The sequence below is a fragment of the Maylandia zebra genome, linkage group LG19, assembly GCF_041146795.1.
Source record: "Maylandia zebra isolate NMK-2024a linkage group LG19, Mzebra_GT3a, whole genome shotgun sequence".
Classification (NCBI taxonomy): Eukaryota; Metazoa; Chordata; class Actinopteri; order Cichliformes; family Cichlidae; genus Maylandia; species Maylandia zebra.
In genome coordinates, this window is record NC_135185.1 from 15,296,518 (window position 1) to 15,322,236 (window position 25,719).

The window sequence follows — 25,719 nt, forward strand, 5'->3', positions numbered from 1 at the left end:
TAGCAAAAGGCATAAATTTAAGATGTTTTCAAAGGTTTACAACAGGGATGTATACAGGGTGCTTTGTTTTTAAGTGGGTGACTACAGTGATTGCATACATGATTACATTATTATAAAGATATAAATTTTTTGTCACGGTCTGTATGGTAGACCGTGGGGATGGGGGGAAGTAGGACCCAAAATGCAGGATTCCTCACAGCAAACAGCGCGTTTATTTACAGTGCAATAAATGACAATAAATCCCCGTGCTCTCCCTTGACTGCCGCATCATGTCTTCCCCAAAAAGTAAGTGTCCGTGTGCTCTCCGCACACATCCACCAGGCCTGATGATGCCTGAAACTCAGTGATTTGCCACACCCACACACACAGCCACTGATACACACAAACAAGGAACAACAGCAACACATGTCCATGAATTATTCAAGAACCCTTTTCCCCCAGACCTTTAATTCAAAAGAGAATTTTTTTTTTCTGTGAAAAAAAAATATTTCTTACGTAATTACTTTGGTGTAGTATTAATAAGGGGGATTTGTTATCAATAAGAAAAGCTGTAAAATCAATGTAAATACAGCTAAAAGTTAAAAATCTATCTGAGATTTTATGCTTGACACCCCTGGTTTAGAAAAATCTGGAGACGGTACAAAAGCAGTCAAATAGCAATCACAGGAGGATTATTGTTCATAAGATCTTAGCCAACAATTACAGAGGAATGCATTTCAGCTGTTTGGGGCTTTTGAAAGAGGCCTGCTAAACAGAAAAGACAAGTAAGTAAAAAGATAAAGAAAAAACTAACCAGTGTTTATTTAAACTAAGGGCAATGACTGATTTCTGTGAATGATATATTACCAAATGAATGCTTCAGTTGCGTGAATGTGTGCACTCACATATCCAATTTAAATTCATAATATTGTAGCGGGCTAGGGGGAAGGGCCACTGGCCCAAGGTCTTATGGGACTGTATACCTGATGTTAACGTGTTGTAAGTTGTAGGGTTATAACGGCAGTTACAGTTATCAGGTGTTGATTTGCCATTTTTGTGTTAGTGTGTAACATTAGTCCTGCTGTGTGTTCTGTGTTTGGTGTGGCTGGTGGAGCACAGTGAGTTAGACGGCTGTGTCCATTTACCACCTCTCACTGCTGTGTGTGTGTGAAGGGGTGTTCCTAATAAAAGATTGTGCTCCCTGTAGCTTAGTATAACAGCTAAGGCAGAAATAGCAAGTTAAAACAGAAGTTTCTGTCTCCTACTTGTCTGAGCTTGCCACAATGTTAAGATTCATCCAGAGAAAAAGAAGAGAAATCTTCTGTTCAAAACACAAAGCTTCTTTTTCAGGTGTAAGACTCTCAGTTATGCTTTCATGTTGCTTTTGTTTTTTGGCCATCAGGTTTGTACAGTAACCTGGATTTAAGACAGGAGACATTTGTTTATTTGTTCAACTTTAATAACTCTGTAAGGCTTCAGTTTATTAACATAATGAGTAAAGTGTGGACATCTCGCTTCTTTAGTCAAGAAAAATCTCACCAACTGATTCACAGTATCAGCTGTTTACAAGCAGATAATCACCAGTGATCAAAGAGGTTGTAATAATGATAATGTAAGTCTAGGTTCTTTGTCTGTACATTTATTTGAACAACTTCTGATCTATTAAAACAGAACCTAAAAAAACAAAAACAAAACTGACCCAAAAGGACAAAAGATTAAGTCAGGATAAAAAAAAGTTGTAGCAAAGACCATTAAAAAAGTATGCCTTAACATATTTCTTGAAAATATCATTAATCAAGACACTATTATAAGTCAGCATAGATAAATGCAGCACAAACATAGCAGTAAAATAGTTCTGAAATATACCCATACATGAAAACTGACTTCAAAATTAATTCTCTACTCAATAGAAAGTCTGCATTGGCATTCTGCGAACATGCATTTTAACTAACTGTCCCTTACATGACCTCTCTCTATTTGAGTTTCCTGAACTCAGCAGTGTCTCCATAATCTGAAAGCCGAAATCCAGCATGAAGCGGGTGAGTGAACGTGGTCTGGACTCTGTGGAGGAGAGTCATGGTTTCAGAGACCAATAAAAACACAGAATACCGGCACTGTGATCCAGGTACACTCCTACTCTCCCAAACTGAGGACCTGAGACAGCCTTGTGAGAATTGTTGTGCACAAATTTAAAACCATTTCGGTCACAACATAATGCCCACGATGTCCTATTGAATCCTAATCCGCATTCATCTGAGAGCAATGATCTGCTGGTACTCTTGTATGCGACTGCTATATAAACCTGTTTCCCACTCCACTCCACCTCCCAGTAACAACGTCCAGTCAGACTCTCTCTACTCATGACTTGACACCATCCAGTGAATCTGTCTGGATGACTAGAATATGACTGCTGTTCTTTCACAGCTGTGGTTTTTCTACCCCCCTCACATAATAACACTGATGTGTTAGCTGTGTTCAGATCCATTCTGATTTCACGTGAATATCTTAGGAATCCAACTCTGGTCTTTGGCACTGGTTCTGACAGCAAAACATCCACCTCAGTGACTGTCAGTGAGATGTTTGTCCATTTCTCTTTCAGAACATCCTGCAGTTTATCACTGACCTCTTTCACAGCTGCTGTCAAATCCTCAAAGTACCTCAGAGGACGGATCTCGATGCTGGATGAGTCTGTAGACTCATTAAGTGCTGACAGTAAGGAGTAGCTGTGTAGAAATTGGTTGTGATCCTCTGTGCATGACAGCTGCTCCAGCTTGGCGTCATTTCTTCTCAGCTCAGCGATCTCCTGCTCCACCTTCTCCTGAAGCTCTTTGACTCGACCCACTTCAGTTTCCTGCTGGGATCTGATCTGCTGCTTCAGATCTGAGCTTCTATTCTGCATGAGACAGATGAGCTCAGCAAAGATCTTTTCATTTTCTTCCACTGCTTTATCAGCAGACTGATTGATGGACTCCACCTCCTGTTGAAGAATCGTCACGTCTTTCTCTCGGTCACGGAGTCTCTGCTTGAGTTTTTGTCGACTCATTTCCAGCTCCTTCTGCTTCTTGGTCCTTTCTGCTTCAACTGGGACTGTTTCGTGGTATTTATGGCCAATCAGTTTGCAGTGACTGCAGATATGCTGCTGATCAGTACGACAGAAAATCTTCATCGGCTCATCATGACTAGAGCAGATGTTTTCCTGGAGCTTCTTGCAGGGCTCGACAAGCTTGTGTTTCTTCAATGGAGCCGCATTATAATGATCCTGAAGGTGTTTCTCACAGTATGATGCCACACAGACTAAACAGGACTTGAAGGCTTTCAGTTTTCTCCCGGTGCATACATCACAGGGTACATCTTCAGGTCTAGCATAGCAGTGATCAGCAGGAGCAGCTTGGAGTCCAGTCTTCTTTATCTCCTTCACTAAATTTGCCAACATGGTGTTTTTCACCAGGGCAGGTCTCAGTGTGAAAGTCTTCCTACACTGTGGGCAGCTGTGCATTCTCCTCCCCTTTTCATCCCAGTGGGTTTTAATACAGTTAATGCAGTAATTGTGTCCACAGGGAATGGTCACTGGGTCCTCGAGATGATCCAGACAGATTGAACAAGAGAAGATTTCCCTGTTCAGCTGAGCTCCTTTTTGTGCCATTTCTCCTCTCACTGTCAGCCGCTGTGTGAGTTTTCACTTCTATAGAAATGAAACACGTCCAAGATCTAAACAGAAACTTAGGAACAGGTTAGAGCTTGTTGCATTTCATAGCTGGAGGAAGAGGGAGGGAGGAAGAGCTGGGCTTGAATTTCATTAATAGTCAGTGCTCTCCTGTTACTCTGTATAATGCCCCAGTTATCAGTTAATAAAACTTTTTGTTTAATCCACCTATCTTCTAGATCCTATTGCATCTTTGTACTGGGTGTAAACAGATTTGGGTTTAATAGCTGATGATGTGTCCCAGCACATCCGTGAGATATACCCGTCATCTTTATGAATTTTTGCCTAATGGTAATGAGAACCGTATCGGTACCAAAACAGAACCCTGTGGAACTCAATGAATAATTTTTATGTGTGAGGAGGATTCCTTACATTACACTTACATGAAAAAACGCGGAATCTATAGGAAAATTACAAGTGAACCTTATCAGTGAGTTTGATTAAAATATCAGGACTTTATAACAATACTGTTTCCAGAATCGTATTTTCTTTCAACAATGGCAATAGAAAAATATGAGTTAAAGTTGTATGACATCTGAAAACATGAAAATATAAAACAGACATTTAGGGGAAAAATACACAAAAAAAGCACAAAATTCTCAGCTCTTAAATTCTTTAAAAAATCCCTTTAAACATGTGCTACATTTTTTGGTTTAAGTAGCTTTATTCCTGCTTTGAAGTTGATTTGTGCTTGATTCTTCAACTCCGAGTGTCCAGAGTAGCCTAGAAAGGCAGCAGCTCTGGGTCTGGCTTTTGTTTGCGTTGGCCTGCTGGCCAGAGTGTCAGCCTTTCCTGTCTAAGCAGTTCATCTCCCAGTGGAGTGTTCAATCTGCTACCATACACTTGGTTGGTAGTGTTGGGAATGCAATCAGAGAAAACTGAAAGGTTGTTCGGAAAAGGTCCCTACAAACAAATGGGGGAGTAATGTAACAGAAGGTCACGATTCAAGCTGCTTTTTTCATAATACTGCAAAATCTTTCATACCTAGTTAATGTACCATTGTAAATGTTTCACATTTTAGTTTATCTCCGAAATTTCACAATGGTTTCGATACACTTTCTAGTTTGTTGCAGAAACATCTTTAAAATAAAAAAAAAAAGCAAAAATCTTTTATCAAAGTTAAATCTAACAACTTCATCTTCCATAAATCACAATCAGTGGTAGTTTTTATTTGACGACCTATTAGTCCTTGTGTTCATCACTTATAACTGGTTGTGTTCAAAGCGTAAAGGGGAGTACATCTGCACTTTTTTTATACAATGTTGCATTACATGCATTTTTCTTACCATGTGATGAATATCCTTGATATCCAAGGTTTCCTCCCTGTGGAACAGATTAAGTTTGTTTCACTGATTTTTGAATGAACATGATCTGCCACTACTTGTTACTGAACCAGTGGTGCAATGTAACTTAGTACTGCATATTTGTACTTTAAAAAAAATTACTTGTTATGCTACATTTTTGAAGATTCTGTGAGAACATGTTGTGGAATATTACATAAAAGCTATGAAGCATGAATAAACGAATATGATCCAATGATACAATATACATGTGACTGTATTTCTGACGTATCATTTCGAGTTTTTCTTATTTAATGCCTCTAAATACTTGTTTCAACACTTACAGAAATGATTTAACACAGTAAACTCCAGTGCAGTGCTGATTTTCATATCATGCTTTCTGTATGAAAGTCATCCTTAATGTTTTTCCGTACACTTTTATCAATTTATTATCAAATATTCTAATCAATTTCCTGTGCCATCCCCGCCTGCTTCTTCGTGGTTCTTATTAGAAAAATCCTGGCAAACTCGCCTGATAATTTAGACTACTTTTCAAACCATGCTCACCATTCCATTGCTGATTTCCTCTCTTTCCGTACCCTCTCTTTCCACAACTGGTCCTGTTTATCGGGATGGACCCGTGTCGTGTCGGCCAGTCGCTCAGCCCCAGCAGAGGACGCAGGCCTATTGGGATTCAAGCCCATCGTGGTAGCTAGATTAAATATAAATACTGTTTTGTTGCATAAAACTGCACACAGGCCACAAGCTAATGAGAGTTAAAGCACCAGTCAGCAGAGCTTGTGAAAGAACTGCCCGGATCTAAGCGATTGTTTTCATTTCCATGGAAACAGTCCTCAATACCGGCAGAATATGTCTGAACGAAATGAAATTATGTCAGTACCCCCCCCCCCCCCCCCCCCCCCCCGAAAAAAACCAACAAAAAACAAACAAAAAAAAATAACCTAACTTACTTACAATGACCAGTTCACCAGTTCAAACTGCAGCTGATCAGTGTCTGGACCTTCTCTTCATATTTTAAATAGACAGCTACTCACCTTCTTAACAAAAACAAAACAAAAACAAAAATCTCCTACTATGCGCTCTGATATAGCGCCTCTCGTTTCCAATGACATCTCATTGGTTAGGTTGCCCATAGATGTGGATATGAATGCTAGCTGTGTTAGCGCTGAGCCATACTGGCGATCTGCCCAGGGTGTACCCCACCCCAAGGTAGCTGAGATGAGCTCCTGGTGGTACCTCGGTCCAGGTTGAGGACCAAAGGAGAATTTGCTTTTGAGGCTGTTGTTCAACTGGCTTTTATTGGACTTAAGATTTGTGGACACTTTTGGTACCTTATCTTATTTGTAAAAACACGGTGTGAATGTTGTTCTCGATAAGCTCTATAAATAAGCTTACCTTATAGAAATTTATTGTTATAGATGTAGACAAACCTACACCTACACCTAAACCTTTCACCTGATTCACATGATACTTTGTGGTTTTCCAAGTAAGGTCAGACCTATGATTTGGTCACTCGCTCGCTGTTAGTCAGTCAGTCAGTCAGTCAATCTGCTGGATGTTTTCCCCAACATTTTTGGTTTCCTGTAGCTTTGTGGGAGCTGTTTAGGGAGAGCTGATTCCTGTCCTCATCATTTGAAGGAGGAAAAGCTTAATATTTTTCTGCAGCCAATCTTCCCTGCTTCCTATTGAGAACCAGTAGTTTAAAGTAAATAAAATCAAGACTAGCCTGTTTAAAAAATCTGCAGTAATGTTGCCTCACTATGCATTCATATTGTGCTTATAGTCGGTTTTTCCCATAATTCTATACTTTAAAGAGTTGGTATGACCATCAACGCAGAAAAAACATAAACACAAATTAAAAACCATTGTGTTCTAGTGCTTATACACACCATCTCATCAGCCTGTAGTTTAAGTCTCTTTTTAGTGTTACTTCCAAGTGAGTTCAGCTGTGTCTTGTTACCTTTACGTTTCCACTCTCCCTGATTGAAACCTGTGTGTATTTGAAGCCTCAGGTTGCTCATCATACTGTGTTCCAGCCTTGGTTTCTCCTGGCATGTTTCCCCTGCAGTGGTCTCTTTTGTTTTTGCCCTTCTCTATTTTATGCTCTGGATCTACAACAGCGACGATAAAGGCTTGCTTTTTTTTATTCCAAGTCTGTCTCAGCAGTCTGCAATTTGGTCCTCTTCTCCTTTATTTCATGACAGAGGCAGAAACACATGCAGAGTGCTCTTCAGGTTCAATAAACACCAGCACCCATCTCTGAGTCTTCACTAAAAGTGGCTTGTCAGTCTGAATGGACATTGGAGGAAAAGTGTCACCCTGAGAAATTACCTTCTCCTGAAAAGAAAGATGTTCAGACACAACTTCCCACACTGTGACTGCCAATGATAAGAGAGGCATTAGACTCAAAAGTGACCTCTTGCACCATCCATCTTTGTGGCAGCTTACTTTTTCTGTTTAAAAGTAAGAGGTTTGTTGTATTCGGAGGTTGGGTGCTTCAGAATAAAGCAGTGCATCAACAAAATGGGTATCCTTTTCCTATATAGCAGAATAGAGCATTTATTTTAGATGAGCAATTATGAATTCTGTAATGAAAACATGAAATGGACTTAACAGTCATGAAAGTGCTTCCGTAAGAAACTAAAGCACTGGGTTTAAACATTGCTATTTTAATTACATAAAGTAATCATAAGGTAATATAAAGTTGTTTCTCTTTTGTCGACTCTTCTACAGTTTTTTGCCCAACAAAAACAGAAAAACAAGACTCCAAATTTCTGCAACCAAAATAGTACAGTGCAATTTAGCTATTTCGAGGTATTTTCCTTCAGCAGGTTCTGGTATTCAGTTGTTGATTATTTTCATTAGTATGTGGCAAACAATCCCAGAATTGAAGGAACTTTCAGGGCAGCTAAAATAATGCCTTTTTGTAGGTTTGCCACTTTATATTATGTAACTGGATGGCAAAAATCCTCCTAACTTTATTAGTGAATTGTTGCTCAAACCCGAAAAGAATAAATGGAACATTTATTCATTCAATATATAAATGAATAATAAATACATAAAATGAACATGTGTCTTTAATGTCATGTTTATGTTGTCAAAATATTGCAGGTTAGTTTCTTTTATTTAAAAAAAAAAGTGTCTTTGTTTTGTTTGTTTTTTTAATTTTCAAAAACAATTCAAAAGTTATTTAGTTGTATTTATTTCTTATTTTATTTTTACGGGTCGTTGTAAGACTTTTATTTTAAAATCCGGAAGTGTACATTAACCGCCTTTATTCTGAAGCCTAGATGTTGAAACAGGAAGTATTTCAGCTGTGTAACATCCAATTAGAATGGACGGAAATTAAATCCGCTATCTGACATTTTCCCCATGGGCGGATCAAAACAAGGAGGGAGGTGAAGGTAACGCTAATATTAAGCAGCCTAACATGATGCTTGTTTCTCTCTCTGCTTGCTAAGTGCATTGTAAGTAGCGCAGATGTTTTTGGCCCAGTGTTCTTGTTGGGGAACATTAACGTCAGGGAGCTAAGGTGACTGAGAGGAGGGCTCTGAGTAACTTTCACGTCTGCACGGTGAAAGCAGGGACGGCTAGCTGCTTATAGGGACTGAGCAATGTCTGCAGTGTTAGTTATATAAGGTGTGCTTCATCTGTCGCTAAGCCCGAGCCGGTTTTTGAACATATGCTAGCGAGCTAACTGTTACTGTCAGCTTGTAGCTCGATTTAAAAACACTTTTAGCTGGCAAAGTTATTTGGAAATTAATTAAATCCACGTGTGGACGTTTGAAAAGATGACATGCTATATTTACCTCTGCTAAAGGGCTACAAAAGTATGAGATGAGGAGAGAGTGTCTACTGCTAACCTCTTCGACTGTGAAGTGAGCTAACGATTTGGGGGATATAAATGAATCGGCCACACTTAAGTCACACAAACTGGTATAAACAACCACAAATAAGCCATCTCTCCAATAATTGGATGTTAGATAATAAGTTGCATAACTTTTCTCAAGCTGATTAAAGCTCAAGCGACCGAGTGTGGTCATTTAGGACTTATATTTTAGACAGGAATACTTTAACCTTTAATGGCTTTACTGTTGTTTGAGTGCATACCTGCGTCCGATTAGAGTAACAGGAACCTCTGTCTTCCATAATCAAGCTAATCCACACACCCCACCTCACATCAAACAAATGCAGGGGGTAATAGTTCATGATTTGGCCTGGTGCATGAGGCGCATAGGATGGATGGAGGTCAAGGATGCTGCCTGTGAACAAACGTTTTGGATATGTTGTTACCACTAAACATTTCATTACCACTAGACATTTAATCTTTATGGAAAAATCCAATTAAAGTTATTTATGCCACTTTTTTGTGTGTGTGAAATATCTAAATAAAAATACACATATAACACATATAATGTTTATTTCAATTTCAGCATCATAGCTGTAAAATTATTCTTTCTGCTTATGGCCTTCAAATATGCTAGTGCACGAAATGCTATCAACTTTCAAGAAAAATCAGGGTGTTTTTTGAAGCTCCATGCTCCTGAAGTTAAAGTTATTATGAGCTTAATGATGTAATTCAGATAGTTCTCTAGATATAGCATGGAACTTAAAAAGATCCACATACATTACAGTCAGCCAGAATGGGTAGCTTGCCAATGGGTGCTTAAATGGCCACAGTCATCAAAAATATGTGAGTGCTGTCTCTTCAGTAGCTGTGGGGATGGTGACATCATGTAGGTCAGGCAAACAAGAAGAGGCTTATTGCAGAAGTAGGCCATTGTCTCAAGTCATACTGCAAAGACCTAATCTCTACACAGCCAGTCAGTGACCTCAGAGAGGTTGGTAGTAGTTTTTCATCTCACTCTTTAGCAGCATGAACTATGGAAATCACAATCACTGCTAAAGCATACATCTATATACAAATGTTCTGTTTGCAACAATGAAATTACAGAATTACAAAAAATGGCGAAGAAATGATCAACAGTTACATGTTAAGACACACTCTTCTGTGGGGTGTGCTGTTGAGAAAGTTCAGCATAGTCATTGCTTTCTTTGCATCAGCTTGGCAAATCCTAAATTCTTTGTCAGAGATAATTTCAGTTTTTTTCTGTAACCCAGACTTTCTGACTCAGTTGAATGCTCACAAAAATAGAGTAATTAATAAGCCATTTCACTCTTCTTTTGGACAAAATGGGCCATTTAAGTGCTACCCACTTGAGTCGGAGCAATTATATGTAATAAAAAAGATTAAAGAAATGATCATCAAAAAAATTAAATGATAAAAAGCAACATTGTTTTTGCAAATATGGCAAGAGAGTAATGCTGCAGAAAATAATTTATTCTTTTGAGTTAATACATGAATGTTAGCACTCACTACAGGCTTTTATTTATTATTTCTCAAGTTTTCCTAAACATTAAATACCCCATAGACACAGTTAAACATTTTCTGCATCGCCTGCTGACTGTTTGAAACACACAGTTTGTCGCTATAATTTCACAGCTTCCTTTAATGGTAAAGTTAAAATGCAAATCAACAGGTTGTATGTATAAAACGCATTCCTTTCTTTTTAAAATTTTCTGCAAGTGCCACAATTTCATTGATTGTTTGAGTTTTCACTTTAATAGGAATACAGATTCTGTTCTGTTTGAAGAAAAATGTATTATACATTAAACCTGTTGAATCTTCTGGCACTGCCAAGTCTGCTTCACACTGCTGGAACTGCTGTGAATAAATTACTACAAAATTCAGTCAGTAAAATTAATTTTACTTAGCTCTGACTGCGCTAATGTGCACGTTAGAGAATTTTTAGACGTTATATTTTTTCTTTTTTTACTGACTTCTATCCTCTGTTCCTCTGACACTTTTTGACTGAAGTAGGTAGCACTTGATCTGTCAACTTTGTGCAGAAGATGTGTGAAATGACACATCAAACGCCCTCTTTTATAAATCTTGAGCACTCTGAGGCTGAAGCAGAAGTCTGGGATAACAGAGAATGTTGGTGACTCCTGTCTTGATGTGAGTTATCTGAATTTGCTTGTTAGTACATTGTTTCAGTTATGTGTAATTCATCCAGGTTAAAAGAAAACATCTTTGTGACTCGGAAAGTTGAGGCCAAAGTTTTCAAACTTCCTGAAAAATAATTAGTCTCTTGTCAGACCGTCACCTGAGCATGCTGTTGGAAAATCAGACTGTGAAGTGAAGTTCCACAAGCTAATCAAAAAAGGGTGCTTCAGTTTCAGGGCTCTAGAGTGGTTAATATTGTTAAGCCCCTTTTCTTATGAAATATGAGTTTTTTTCTTAAAATATTTCTACAAATATCTTGCAAATTTGCTCAAATACTTTTTAAAAAAATTTTTTTTAAAGAAATTGCTTTTATTTGATTTTATTTATTTCAGCTACCCTCTCCCTGGGGCTGATAGGTATTCAGTGTCTGTCCTATGGTTGCTTCAGTAGGGCTGATGTTTGCTGCCAGGGGGAACTGGATACTGGCCTTTATGGTGAACGACAGGTCTTCTAATCAAAGCCACCACTTTCCTACCGTTTGTTTGCAGCCTACAGGCCACATTCCCTCCACTAGGGGTTACGCTTGGCTACTCTATGTCATTGAGGTCAGAGGTACACAGGACTGGAAAGTGAGAGTGACATTCCAGCCGGGAGAGTCAGACATACAAGCTCCTTGGCTTGAAAGTGTACAGGCTGTAAATAGCTGCTGGACCTGGGAGTCAGGGGATCAACAGGGTATAATCAGAGAGAGTGGGGATGTTATTGGAGATTGAGGAGGGGGGCAGTCAATGAGCTTTGGAGTTATTTTGGGAAGGATTTTGGTTAGATGTTCTACTGGACCCAGTCTGTGTCCTTTGATTTTAGCTTAGCACGACTGGGAGGCTCGCATGAAGATCAACAAGAAAGAGGATAAAGGAGAAGATGACAGTGAGTGAGGGTTGGTTGGGAAGATTTTAGGCTCAATGTTGCTTTCCCAGGCTTACACCTATGTGTGTGTGTGTATGCTTCTAGTTCAGCCTCCAAGGTTCCTCTGTGAAAGCTTCCTGTGTCCCCATTACAGTGTCACTTTTTTGAGATTAGGCTCGTAGTTTGGTGTGTTCACCTTTGTTTTCTAATCTGCAGGCAAAGTAATCTCTCAGAGGTGCTATGAGTCAAATGCTGACATTCTTTGAAAATCCCTGTCTTGTTGGGGTGATAGCTTGAATGCGCCTTTGCCCCATATTCTTCAGGCGACACCACAGATTAAAATACCATGTTTTTTTTTTATATTATGTTAGTTCTGTGCTTACAAGTTGCATTTCCCTGTATTGCACTGCCAGATCAAATGAAGACATCGCTGTAGCCTGTGTGCTTTTATTGAGAGATTAGACCTACTTGTGTTCTCAGAATAGGCTTTCTAATATTGTTCCAGCCGCAGGCCCTGAGGGGGAGATGACAAAGGAGGATGTTTCAGAGCCCGTTGAAGGCGACACGGTCCTGGGCTGCCGCGCTAGACTCTCTTCTCATCAGCGGCCAGTGATCCACCAGGTGGCCTCTGCACCCATGCCCAGTGACTGTGGTGAGTATTCACGCTTTCTCTTTGCAGCTATGTGACATTTCAAGCTAGTTAACGCGTTCTCTTTGCAGCATCGACAGGCTGTGAAATGCCACAAGATATGAGACTGAAGAAAGGTTGATGGCTTAAATTGACACAGAGAGATGATAGTGATACAGAGTCTCCGGGTTCTAATAATGTAGCTGGATATGTTAGTTACAAATTGAGGTTGTTCTTTTGTAGTGATTAATTCTTAAACAAGAACATGGTGACTGTTATCGTCTATATCTTGATTTACCTAATTAATCAGTAAAGCCATTTCAGCAGGTTTGATGCTAATTTGCTCTAATGTCCTTAAATACTTGGATGTTTCATTTCTTTAAGAAACTACTGTGTTGAAGTTTTTTGAGGTGAATAGAAGTCAAGTAACACTTGACTGTTCAATTACTTCTGAGGTGAGTGATGTATTTTAAAGTCTAATTTTTATGTTTAATGCCTTTTTTCCCCAAAACCCTCTGAAAGTTGAATCTTTAATCAAAGTATTTCATTTCAGATTTGCTGTAGTTGCGTACAGAGACAAAATTATGAAAAAATGTCATGCCGACTACAGTTAGTGTTAACTTTTGGCCTTTCACAGTGCAATCCATTTGCCTTCAGCCTCAGCCGGGTCATCTAATGCCTCATTTGGTTCACGGCAGGCCATCTACTGTCACATCTGTTTTCATTTGCCTCTGCAAGGGCAGCAAGGGCATTTCCCAAGATTAGTAATTTGCTGAATCGATTGAACAGTCAGTTGCAGAAACGTAGTAAACGTCTGTGCTGCAGAGTTTCACACATGCTCTCTTCGTGTCTGTACACGGGAGAGAAATATTTCCAGTCCCACTCCTCATTATACTTAACACGTGTTACTTTTGTTCCTCTTCATTGCTTCCAGAGTTCTCCTTCTTTGACCCCAGTGAGCCGCAATGCAGGGAGGTTCTGTTGGATCCCAGCACCACCATACCAGAGCTGTTTGCTGTCCTCAGGCAGTGGGTGCCCCAGGTTCAGAAGGACATTGACCTTATCGGCAATGAGGTGACATAAAAAAATGTCCAACTGCTGCGGAATCTCACAGCGGTCCCTTCTGTAGCTGTAACGCTTTTATTTTTGTCGTAATATAATCAACTGAAGCTTCAGAGGACTTCAGATTAATATAAGTTCTGATTTTTTTTTTTTCATTGTTATGGACTCTGTTCAGATACACACCAAATCCCTTCTGCCTGTGTTACACAAAGTAGCTGCATTGCAGTAAACTGTGCAGAGAAGCACTCATCTCAAGGGTAAAAGAAGGCGATCATTTTCTCTGATCACCCTTGAGAAATAAATACCTTGTTTCAATGTCAGTTTACGTAATACCTGTTGTCCAGATTTAAGTAGAGTAGAGTTATGAAAGCCTTGAATTACTTGTCATTCATCACACAATTTCCCTCTAATTTCACTTTAACCTGTTATGGAAGATTTCTGCACGCCAACACCAAGTCCTTAGTGGCACATACTGCATATCTTCTCTTTGCACAGATACTAAAGAGAGGCTGTGGTGTGAATGATCGAGACGGTCTGACAGATATGAGCCTCCTGCACTACTGCTGCAAGGCCGGAGCCCCAGGCATTGGTAAGTATTGACAGAGATGTTGAATAAGCACTCTCAGCTGCAGGGTAGAACTAAACAGACATCTACTCTGACGTATGTGTGTGTGAATTTATGTGACCACTCTACTGCTGAACATTATTCTGTATACCTCAGTAAGTGCAGCTGTTCATCAACCACTTCTTAAATACACTCTCTAGAGCTGACTTACTGTCTGTTACTACAACTCCTCTCAACTCTAACACCTGTGTTTGTGACCTGTTCTTCAGGCGATGCAGACACGGCAGCGAGCTTTGCTCAGCAGCTCCTCGCCCTGGGCGCAGATCCAAACCTTCGTTCGCGGTGGACTAACATGAGGGCTTTGCACTACGCTGCGTACTTCGATGTGCCCCAGCTTATCCGTGTGGTGCTGCAGGCATCCCAGCCTGGAGGTGAGAGCAGAGCTGCAGCTGGAGCAGAGAGATGAAAGGTCACCCTAGCTGTAAGGACAGGCAGAGACTGTATTTTCTCAAATAAACAGCCTGTCTCAGGGATTTTCTTGGCTCAGAATGGACCTATGGGGGTGACAACTCTTGGTGTGTAAAGTGAAGGCACTGAATGTGTTGATTTCTTACAGTAAACCTGGTGGAAGATCTAAGGCAGGGTAACGGCAACCTCTTTTAAATCTCTTAAAATCTTGCTTTTTAAAACACTAATTCCTCGTTGAGACTCTTACCTGTCTCTCATTGGGCAGGATTTTTTTTTGTAATTTATTTTTTCTGTTGTTTCTGTTAAATATGAAATTCCCCTGAATTCTGTGTAATTTCTTTTTATTTTAAGTTTATTTTTTAGCACTTTGTAACTACATAAATACAAATGAAGCTGGGAAAAATAAATACTACCATCCTGCTGTTCCAGGTATCAGAATAAAGAGCCTCCAGCCTTTGAAAAAGTAGGGTCTTGAATATGAAATGGTTTCATGAAGTGTTGTTAGATGTTAATTTGGTTCTAAAAAGTTTACTAGGATGTTTCAAAATTTTATTTCTGTAAAAGAATCGAAGTTCTTTTGAAATGGAAACTGTACAGGAGCCCTGTCATTAGCTTTTCATACTGGCGGCTCATTGTCTGCTTGTACACTGGCAGCACGAGGATTGATCATCGCTCTTTTCGTACGGCTGTGATGTCCAATTTATGAAAATCGTTACTCAGCAGATAAAACCTTGTTGACTGCGTTGGATCAAATGATAACGAGAGAAGTGTCGTTCACGGCAGTGTGTCTTGAAGAAGGTGCTCGATGAAACACTTGCCTCAGTAAATGACACAGACAGAAGTGTGGTTTTCTCATCATTACACACAAATACAAACTAATCAGTAAATGGTAAAACCAGCTAGCTTACCAACTTACCCTAGCCTCAGTTTCCTGTTTTTATTTAATAGGAGTGGGACCCCAGTGTGGTCTTCTGCTGCTGTGGCCCATCTGCTTCAATGCTGGACGTATTGTGTGTTCAAAAATGCTCTTGAGTTACTGTGGTCTTGCTTTCACCTAATAACAGTCTTGCCATTCTCCTCTCACCCCTCACTGCACTCTTTCCAGACATTTTTGTAAACTTTAGAGGTGGTTGTGTGGGAAAATTCCAGCAGATCAGCTCTGTTATGCTCTATTCAGACGAGTGTGTCTGGCACTAACAACCATGCCACATTCAATGTTACTCAAGTCACCTTTCTTTCCTACTCTAATGCTCAGTTCAAATGTCATGTCTAACCCTAACTGCACTAATGTGCAGTAGACATCTGCATTAACAAGAAGTTAGCAGCAGTTGAATCTAGTTGAAAGTGTTAACAATCAGCTATAATTTGTTAATTCACTAGCAAAAATAATCTATATTCTGCTGTGGCACGTTGCACAATGTAAAAATATTCCACAAATACTTTGAGCAAAAACTGACATTCGATTATTTGACTTGTCAATGAGACACAAGGATCATATGGTCTTTGTGTGCAGTAAGCACAGTTTCCTCCTTCCTGTAAATGGTGCAGTATGTCTGACTGTTGCTGTCTGCTTTTTTTCCACCCTTAAAATACTTTATCTATTTGTTAGTCCAGAAAGATTTCTTTCTGCATACCTTACTCTTTTGGTGTAGGATGTCGGTGTAGCTGGGACCTAGATTTACCTAGATTCTCTATGAATATTAATTTTACGGCAGTTCAGAATCTCGTGTACTGTGAGAATCAACTAAGTCTTGATAGTGCTGTGCAGTTAATGAAATCAATTTTAGCTCCACATTTAGTTCCATATTTGGTTTCCACCTATTAATAAATCAAAATAATTGACAATTTCTTTTACTTTTTTCGTTCGGTAAAAAAGCCCACTGCCATGTGGTGGCAGTTTTGATTCAGTTTGAATGTTTTTAAGTTTTATTTTCAGTTGAATTGTAAATAAACTAAATGTAACAACTTCTGCTTTTTCCCAAAGACTGTAAGCAATCATGTTAAATAATCATGAGTCCTGAGAGCAGCTGCCAAACGCTTCAGAATCATGGATGTAGGCTCCGTTTCCAGATGTGGATTTCCGGAGTTATCTGGAGTTCTGAGGTTGATACAACAAGTCTGATGACTCAGTAAACCACATTCTCAATTCCCCTTTGTTGTCCAAACTTCTTTCATGTTAACTTATTAAAGTTTCTGGAGTTCTGGTGCATTCATTATACATACTTTGAGATTTCTGCCTTCAAAAAGCTCAACAACTCTGCTGTGAAAGTGGTGCTTAATTTATTCAGACAAACCATGCAGCAGTTCTGCTCTCAGCAGTCTGCTCAAATACAAACGGTGAGGGCAATAGAACTGGTTTTACAAGAGCAGGTTAATTAGGAAATGACTTCAACAAAGGCAGGGTGTGTGTGTATGGGGCAGGTTTTCAGTGTGTCTTTTACACTTAGTTGCTTAAACAATGTTTAAACCCAGTGTTTGCATTTGAGACACCAGGTAGAAAATGATGCAAGTTAATAAAGTGTCAATTAATTCTTAACACACCCACACAAGCCATATAACTGTGTATTCCTAACCTCCCAATGGTCTTTTTATGTTGTAGATGTTGATGCCACCTGCAGTGACTTTGATTTTGGCACAGCTCTGCACATCGCCGCATCCAACCTGTGCACATCAGCTGTCAAGTGTCTCTTGGAACTGGGAGCCAATCCTGCGTTCAGAGTAAGTGCCATAGTTGTTCTGCGTATACGCACACAGCAGCAGACTCACAAGTCATCCTGTGAATTTGACAGATTGAATTCCTTCATCAAACCGACCAAAGAATTATTACATTTAATTAGGATTGCATATCGGTATTGATCTCCCTTTTCGATTTTAAGTCACAGAGACGAGAATCGATGCTTGATGAGTGAGTTGCGTTATATAAATGTTAAAAAATGAAGATCTCCTCAGAATATAGCTTGTATTATTTATTTATATATTTGTTGCTTCTACAGTCAGCAAATGATCCGCACTGTGCTTTTGTGGTTATAAATAATGATGCACTGATGGAAAATTAAAATTTCCAGTTGACTCATAGTGTTAAATTGATTTTTCTTTGCTATTGTTTTAATTATTTCCTCTTTTTACAAGTAAACAAAGAAGTCTTGTAGCTCTTGAGTGTGGGCCCGTGAACTTCTAGCTCGGGCCAAACTGATGTGACACACAGTAGTAAACGCCATCTTTGTTTTTTCTGTTTTTCTTTTTTTTTTTTGCCAGTATGCTGATATTGGTCAACATAAGGGGGAAAAAATGGAAACACGATAGGATTAGTAACCAAATTTGGTATTAACCATGTGTTCAGTGATTTCACTGATGTAATCTGACCATAAGCCCAACTAGTACTGGGTTATATAATAGTCATAATTTTATGCATGATATGAATTTTTAAAATATTGCTTTAACCTAGGATGAAACATCCACTTGGGCGTTCCCAGCGGTTTAAATGTATTAAATTATTGGCCACCTGATGTGCTGATGATTGTAGTGACATGTAAGGGCTCTGCAGGCTTCTAATTTACAGCTGTAGTCATGTGACTGGCTTACATTTGTAAAATAGTTAACCCTAAAAAAGCAAAAAAATTAGTTTACATTATAATCCATGATGGTGGAACAACATCATGGATAGAAAGATTAGCTCTATGCAAGTTTTTCAGTTTTCAAAAATTAGGCTATCCTGCTCCTGGACTTCCTGAGCTCCTCCACAAAAAGTAATGGAGGCACAGTTTACATGCTCAAGGTTAAGAGGTGTTTTATTTGATGACAGAATCATTTGTTGTAGAAACATTAATGCTAACGAGCCACATGACTAAAAATAGCAGCCATTTAAAAAAAACGAAACAAACAAACAAAAACATTTAGCATCTAAGCTAAAAGTATAACAGCCAGTCTGTTAAGTACTGACCTTATAGTCTAGTATTGAAGTTTTGTTAGCAGACGGTAGGTTACTTATTGTATTGGTTGGTTTTCTGTTATGTTAGAGTGTTATCTTTAATGCTCCTGACAGAAGAATGACCCAAATATTAATAAGTCTTAATATGCTGAGCCCATCCTTGTAGCTGCCAAATTAACTGAACTATACATGGATACTTATGATTTGCTGGGGTTTTTTTTGTTTGTTTTCCTATTCCATACTTATCCTTACTTTAAAATTTCAATGTTTTATGATGACCTCAGTGAAGGCCACAGGCTATAATCTGTCAGTCCAGCAAAGTTCTTTGAGATTCAAGTGTTGTTGGAGATTTGAGCTCTTCAGACTTTATCTGCCGTAAGTGTTGTGCCCTTAAACAGGGGAAATAGTGAGGAGAGGTGAAAGAACGGCACAGACACGCAGCTCTCACTCTCACTCGTCTGTATTGAGTTTCAGAAGCAATACAACCAAAACAATATTCTTATGGATGCACTCAGTCTCAGGACAACTGTATCCAAACTAAGTCACTATTGTTCGCTGCATTAGCTGATGAGAATACTTTAGATAACATGAACTGTAGCATTAGACAAAAACATCTTTTTAACTCGCACATGTTAGCTGACACAGTCACTAACTTTTCACAGCAATGAAATAATACTTTAAGTACTGCATGTCTTTCAGTAGTTAACTTATACAGATCGTAACAGAAAAATCTTCACACAATATGGCGGAGTAATAGCGAAAACTAGCATACGCAGCAACAGAGATTAACTGGAACTTCTCAGCAAAATAGTCTGCAATTCACATCTTCCGCTACAATGAACAATGATAACAATGTAATAATCAACAGTAACACACATTTATACAGATTTGTGCATGACAGTTACCTTAAACAGGGGAAATAGTGAGGAGAGGTGAAAGAACGGCACAGACACGCAGCTCTCACTCTCACTCGTCTGTATTGAGTGAAGGAGGAAGCGCGCGAACCCACCTACTGGAGCCCTGAGGCATTAACAATGGATCGACGCACAATCAACCCAGGCAAAACTTTCACTGCTTATCTCCCTCTATATTCCCACTGCATATTCTATTCGAAAACAGTCAAAGCAACAAATAAAACATTAATAAGGGCATCACATGAAATATAAGGAACAGAGATGTACAACTTCAAAACTAATCAAATTTATGATCCACCACATAAGGAGGTGAAAAATATGCCACATAACATGTGTAAAGCAGTTGTGCAGAATGGTTTAAATAATCTGCAGCACTTGCAAAGGTAACAATATTTAAGAGTCCTTTGCGGCTTGACTGTCAGTACCGGATGCGTCAGGTAATTGCATGGTTTTAAGATCAGTAAGACGGCTTTGTCATAGCTGAAAAAGCATATAAGTGGGTATGATGGTCATATTTCACTTAGTGCAGTCTTTTGTGCCTGTTGGCTCACTGACATACCTTAACTGCACTTAATGCAACTGACTCATCAGTAATGTTATTGATTTTTAGGTTATTTGCGCCACTTCTCCTGCTGTGACAAGTGAAAAGGTTTATTCATGTACATTCAGGTGAACATGGTGGGTTGTGGATGCATTTTTCGGGTAGCGCTTCCTGTGGATTTGGCTGACAAGGAGCGAGAGGACACATGGTCCAGATGTTTTTAATTTGAAATGTTTTTTTTTTCTCATTTCTTTTGACATGTTATTTTGACATAACATATTTAATTAGCCTTTTTTCCCTCACTGGTAGAGGGAGGTGCCTTAGTCCCTTTGATTTAACCACCTAGCATCAGCTACCTAGCAGGAACAAATGTAATTTCTGTCAGTATTCTGACTTCTACATCTTCCTGTTTCATAGTCAGAACTAACATATTGTCAAGAAAATCCCAACTTGGCTTAAACTTTTTTTTTTTTTTTTTAGTTTGTCCCCACCTCTAAATTGAAGATGACCACAGAGGTCAGCACGCCCACCCCTCCACATCTTGGTGACTTGGGGCTCCAACAGGGTTCTGCAGTAGTCTTATGCACAGCCTACAGATCGCTGTTTACTGTCACCAGGGGGCAGCGTCACAAACAACCAGTCCGAGGGTTCCTCTTGCTTGTGCTGGTCTTGGTTCTTGTGAGCCACTGAGAGGAGCAAAGCTATATTTTATAAAGAGCTGATGTGAAACGAGTATTTAAAAAACATTCTCACTGTAGCCGCTATTTAAGGCTTCTCATTCTGTGGTTTTTGACCTTTGCACTTCTGGTGTTTGAGGTGAATGCCACTATGCCCTGTTTCGATTTATGTATAGCGTCATCCTTATGGACCGTGCTATTGGGTTCCACGTGAGCTGTATGCACAACTCTTTGAATAAGGATTTGTCTGCACAAACAGACACAAACTCATTAGCACAAAACAAGCTCTGACTTGTGGTATGAACCTTGTGATGATATAAATTCACAACCTGGAAGCTTTTTGTTTGCACACATTACCTGTTAGTGCCTTTATCTTAACTTCCACCAAAAATCCATTTACTATTTACAATATACATCAGATTCACAAAAGGAAAAAATGGGACAATATCTTAATGTTCAAAAAAACTTACATCTTTCTGGAACCTGGTGCCTGGTAAGTTTTCAAAAAAATATAAACACATTTAATATTTTTCACATCAGGTATAAAAAATTCTATAAGAAAATGGATCAAATCAGAAACAGCTGTTAATGATGCTAATGATAGATAATGGAAGTCATATTCCATATATAGAAATGAACCTTTGTTTTCAGACTTAAACGAGAGATATAGAATTTAGATGAGATTTAATTTAATGTCACTGGACGACATTAGCACATTAGTTTCCTTTAGTTGGTAAAGTAAAATAAACAAGCAGTTTATTCACCCGTTTTCAATCTTTTCTTAACAGACTAATTATTTTAGCGCACCACATTGACTTAAAGCAGCCCAGTGCACCACCACCACTGTGAACTGCTCTAAAAACAGCATGCGAGTGACCCTGCTATTCACTAATGTAATCTCAACAGACCGATTGTTGTTTCGTAGCTCTTGTATTGGATTTCATTAGATTGTAGGTGGTCATGACACTGTTTTTGCCCCATGCATTTTCTCAGATGTCAGCATTCATAACTCCCGTTGAGATAGAAAATTGATTCCCACAATTTTCCCACTTTCACCTTTACAAACCTTCCTGATGCGATTCAATCTTTGCTCTTTTTGTTTACTGCTAGACCGAATTACTGCGATTTGATGGAGATCTTTGCAGAGGAAATCTGCCTGCTCAGTTTTTAAAAAAATAAATAAATAAATGAATAAAAAAAAAGGGACAGATCGCAATCTTTTTGGTATGAAAGTCCAGGTAATCTATCAGGTTTCCCCCCCCCAATTTTAGATATTCAGTGGGGGTTTTTTGTTTGTGCACATGGACATCTTCTGACTCAGCTGTCAGCTAACACCTGAGAAGGCAGCTGCTTAGACTACAGATTTCACAGACATTTTTGAATAGATTCACTACTTCGATGTCTTGTGCTTGCTCTGTTTGCTTTCGTGCCTCTCGGTTGCATCTCAGTTTCATTTAAATCTTGATTGAGGGCTTTGCTGAACAGCCCTGATCAGCTGTTATCTTGAGCGAAAGTATATACACAGCAGGGTCCCAGTAGATAATGTTTTTGGCATGAATATATGGGCTGTCATAGCTTATGGGTTTTATTCAGAATGTTATATCTGTATTGGAACTTGCAGTGTGATTATCTTTAATATTGCACATTTTGGCTGCAGAAGTATTGAAGCTGTTTGTAAACAGGTCAAGTTCCTGGTCTTTGTAAGCACTAATTTTCCCACTGGAGGTCACCAAAGCACTGCACACCATAATTCAGTAATTTCCATTCTCAAATATGAGAGCAGAGGCTCTATATCTTACTGAGTGAATGCAATGCTTGCAAGATATATGGACTATGTGGTTAGAAATTACAAGGCTGGCTTTTTGAAACCCAAGAGGCTTTCTTGGTTTCTGTTTAGTCGTTATCTTGCCAAGCAAAAGTTAAAACGCCACAGAGGGAAGATTATTTTCTGTCTGCTTTATTATTTAAGGTTCATCACTGCTGCTGGCAGTTGGCTCTAGAGATATGCTGCATCGGCTTTTATAAGCTCCGATATTGCAATATTTTTTTTCTTCTTGTAATCTTTATCACTATTTGAAAGGACCCGTGTGTTTGCCGTGACCCTGACGATGACAGTCCTTTTATTACGGAGGATTGAAATGAGATAAATAGATTCTATTAATAGTTTGTTTTTCATTTATTTTGTTGGGTTTTTATTTATTATTAGTTCTTTAGCTAGAACAGCTCAATTTACTAGCAGTGTGGTTCCAGTCACGGGGGTAGCAATCCAAGCAGAAATGCTCAGAACTACCTCTCACCAGTTCCTTGTGGGGTTCACCTAAGGATTCCCTACCCAACTGAGAGACGTAATGTCTCCAGCATCTCCTGGGTCTCGCCCGGGGCATCCTTCTGGTGAGAGATGCCTGGAACACTTCACCTAGGAGCCGTCCAGGAGGCATCCTACTCCAAACTAGGGTAGCAGAATGTTCCCGTCCTGGAATGGGCATTCCACCCTGTGTGACTGAGAAACATGGCCTCAGATTGCGAGCTGCCAGTTCTCATCCCCGCCACTTCACACTCTGCTTTAAACCACCTCAGTGGGTGAGGTTATTGCTCGATGAAGCCAACAAGAACACACCATCCACAGAAAGCAGAAACGAGATCTCGAGACCACCAAATCTGATACCCTCTCGTCCTCAGCTGCATCTAGAAATCTGTCCTAAAAAATTATGAACAGGATCAGTGACAAAGGGCAGCCCTGGTGGAGTCCAGTACCTACTGGGAGGGGATCCAGCTTTTTGCTGGCAATGTAGACCAAGCTCACAACAGGTATACAGAGACCACTGACTTATTTTAAAATAAAGAAATCAAAAATATAATGGAGAAATAAATAAGAATTTGAAATGGAGAGATTCAAAAATAAGCATCAGTTTATTAGTCATGTATTTTTTTCCCCCCATTTTTGATTTATGCAGCTTTGATCTTCTGTAAGGCGGTGCATTCGCTGTAATGTCGTCATGTTATCATTACTCAAAATTAAAGCACAACCTGGAAAAAACACACAGAGAAGGTAACATTAATTTATTACTCCCTTTAAAATGAAAAGTTGTAATAATGAGTAATTCATCACAATCAGCCACATCCTTCAGTACTATTCTTTTTTTTTTCCTGCATTGACTTTTCATGTGTTTGACAAATTGTGAAATTCGCATTTGAAAAATGATGGTGTTGGCTGGCAGTGTGTTCGTGATATCAGAGCCAAGAAATTCAGTTTCTTTCTGAGTAAAGGTCAGGCATGGAAGTGGTTTAATTTGATATTTCTCTTCACTGGCACTGCAGAGATTAATCACAACAAACTGAGTATTGGAGCAATGGAAAGATTTTTTAAAAAGGATGGAAAAATAAAAATGTTGCTGGCCTTTCGTGCTTCCCTTGCTACATACCTTATGGATTGAGAGCTGTGGCAACTCATCATTTCTTGCATTAGTAAAAAAAAAAGGTTTCTGTGGTGAACTGCTCACTTATTTCTCTTTCAGTTTCAGATTAAATGTGAGCTGCTGTTGCAGATCTGTTTGGTATGTGGAGGATTTTGGGTGGGTGGATTGACATGTTTCCCTGCACATTCTGAATTTCAGCATACAGCTCATGGGAAGTTCAGCTGTTAACAATAACAGAAGGTGTTTACTTACTCAGCTTTATTTTACTTTCTCAGTAAATCTTGTTTTTGTGTTGGTTCCAGGATAAACTTTGCACAAAAATTAAAGAAATTTGTGTTTAGTCAATTATTTCTTTGTTGTAAAGATGCTTCTTGGCAATAAATCTCATACTGTTGAACAGCCTGTTGAACAGCCTGTTCAACAGTTCCATAAAATGGGGATGTTAGAGACGGGCTACAATGTTTACATCCCAAGAAGATGACGCCACAAGGATTCGTTTCCTCACTCGGTCACACTGCATGGGGCTGCTGGGAGGTCAGGCCTAAGTGCGCTGGTGTCGGCAACATGCACACTGGAACCTGAACATACGGCAGTTGAATCACAGGGTCAAAGTGTGGAAAAGATGTGGAGAACGCTATGCTGATTCCTGCAACAGCGGTGGAATTGCAGTTATTAGCACTTTCATGTTCCTATCCCAGGATTGCAACAAAGAAAAAAGTCACTTAAATGCAATGATTCACAAATCATTTGCGAGAGTGTCAAATATGTTTCAGGTATTCTGCCTGTTGTGCATAAGCATTAAAAGCATCTTTCAAAGCTCTCATAATTTAACCGTAACAAATGAAGTATGGCTGTTGTGTAGTTGTGAAAGGCATTTGTCACATGTCAGTGGGTGAGTGTGTGACAGTGCTTAAAAAATGGTTCACCGTGGGAGCTTGGCATGGTATTACATTATGGTACTTAAGTGAAATACACTGGACTTGTCTAGAGGTGATTATTGTTCTGTTTATTACCCCATCAATCTAAAGTATACATGGGGAGTTGATTAGGGTTGCCCAGCTGTTTTTAAAAAAAAGAAAAAAGAGAGAGATTGCATGCTTTAAATGCACTCCTTTAAATATAGATATCGCCACTGAGCTAAGCATTTCTTTCCTGGAGCTAGTCCTGTGGCATGCTGCCTTCACTCTAGGCACATGAAGACAGATTGATTGTTTGGTACTTTAGCTCAGTGTTACAACATGAGAGCGACAGGCCTCAGCAATAAAAGGCAAGCTGGGTTTTGATATTTATCAAAGACCACTTGTATTGTTGCTGGAGGGGCTGGCAAATGCAAGTGTGCCCCAATTAATCCTGCGCCGTAGTGCTGGATGAGCTCCTCTCGTCTGTCACGCCTCCACAGCCGTATCCTCCTACCTCCGCTGACACTTAAGCTTGCTTAGTCTCTCTAAGCTCTCCCTGACTGTAGTTTCTTTACGTGACTAAATGCTCATGTTGTGCGCCTCTTGCCCTGACAACATGAATAAGATGCGATTAGGTGCAGCATACAGAAATGATGGTGACCATTTTGGAGATGGACATAAAAAAAAAAAAAAATGTTTTAAATAGTTTGTCTTTTGAAAGCAGT

At 39.3% G+C, this 25,719-nt stretch overlaps 2 protein-coding genes and 1 pseudogene across 7 annotated transcripts in view; 1 reads left to right on the forward strand and 2 right to left on the reverse strand.

Moving 5' to 3' along the window:
- Positions 1 to 25,719, forward strand: part of LOC101474508 (CAP-Gly domain-containing linker protein 4) — a 64,138-nt gene that overhangs the window by 11,332 nt on the left and 27,087 nt on the right. For 2 of the 6 annotated variants that reach the window (XM_004559276.6, XM_004559275.6), the window contains 5 exons: positions 12,402 to 12,548; positions 13,459 to 13,598; positions 14,082 to 14,175; positions 14,421 to 14,582; positions 17,219 to 17,337. In XM_004559276.6, the coding sequence (XP_004559333.2) occupies positions 12,422 to 12,548; positions 13,459 to 13,598; positions 14,082 to 14,175; positions 14,421 to 14,582; positions 17,219 to 17,337 (642 nt within the window). In that variant the 5' untranslated portion in view covers positions 12,402 to 12,421. Of the gene's footprint in view, positions 1 to 8,270; positions 8,388 to 11,749; positions 11,918 to 12,401; positions 12,549 to 13,458; positions 13,599 to 14,081; positions 14,176 to 14,420; positions 14,583 to 17,218; positions 17,338 to 25,719 lie in introns of those variants that run through there. The other 4 variants (XM_004559273.6, XM_004559278.6, XM_004559272.6 and 1 more) reach the window with 4 other exon arrangements.
- Positions 1,457 to 3,708, reverse strand: LOC112436566 (tripartite motif-containing protein 16-like; annotated as a pseudogene).
- On the reverse strand, positions 4,296 to 5,791 carry cimip5 (ciliary microtubule inner protein 5). Its single transcript, XM_004559271.4, has 3 exons — positions 5,530 to 5,791; positions 4,969 to 5,005; positions 4,296 to 4,585 (listed from the first exon to the last, which is right to left on the reverse strand). Exons 1-3 carry the CDS (start codon positions 5,664 to 5,666, stop codon positions 4,406 to 4,408), a joined length of 354 nt encoding a protein of 117 aa, XP_004559328.1. The 5' UTR covers positions 5,667 to 5,791; the 3' UTR covers positions 4,296 to 4,405.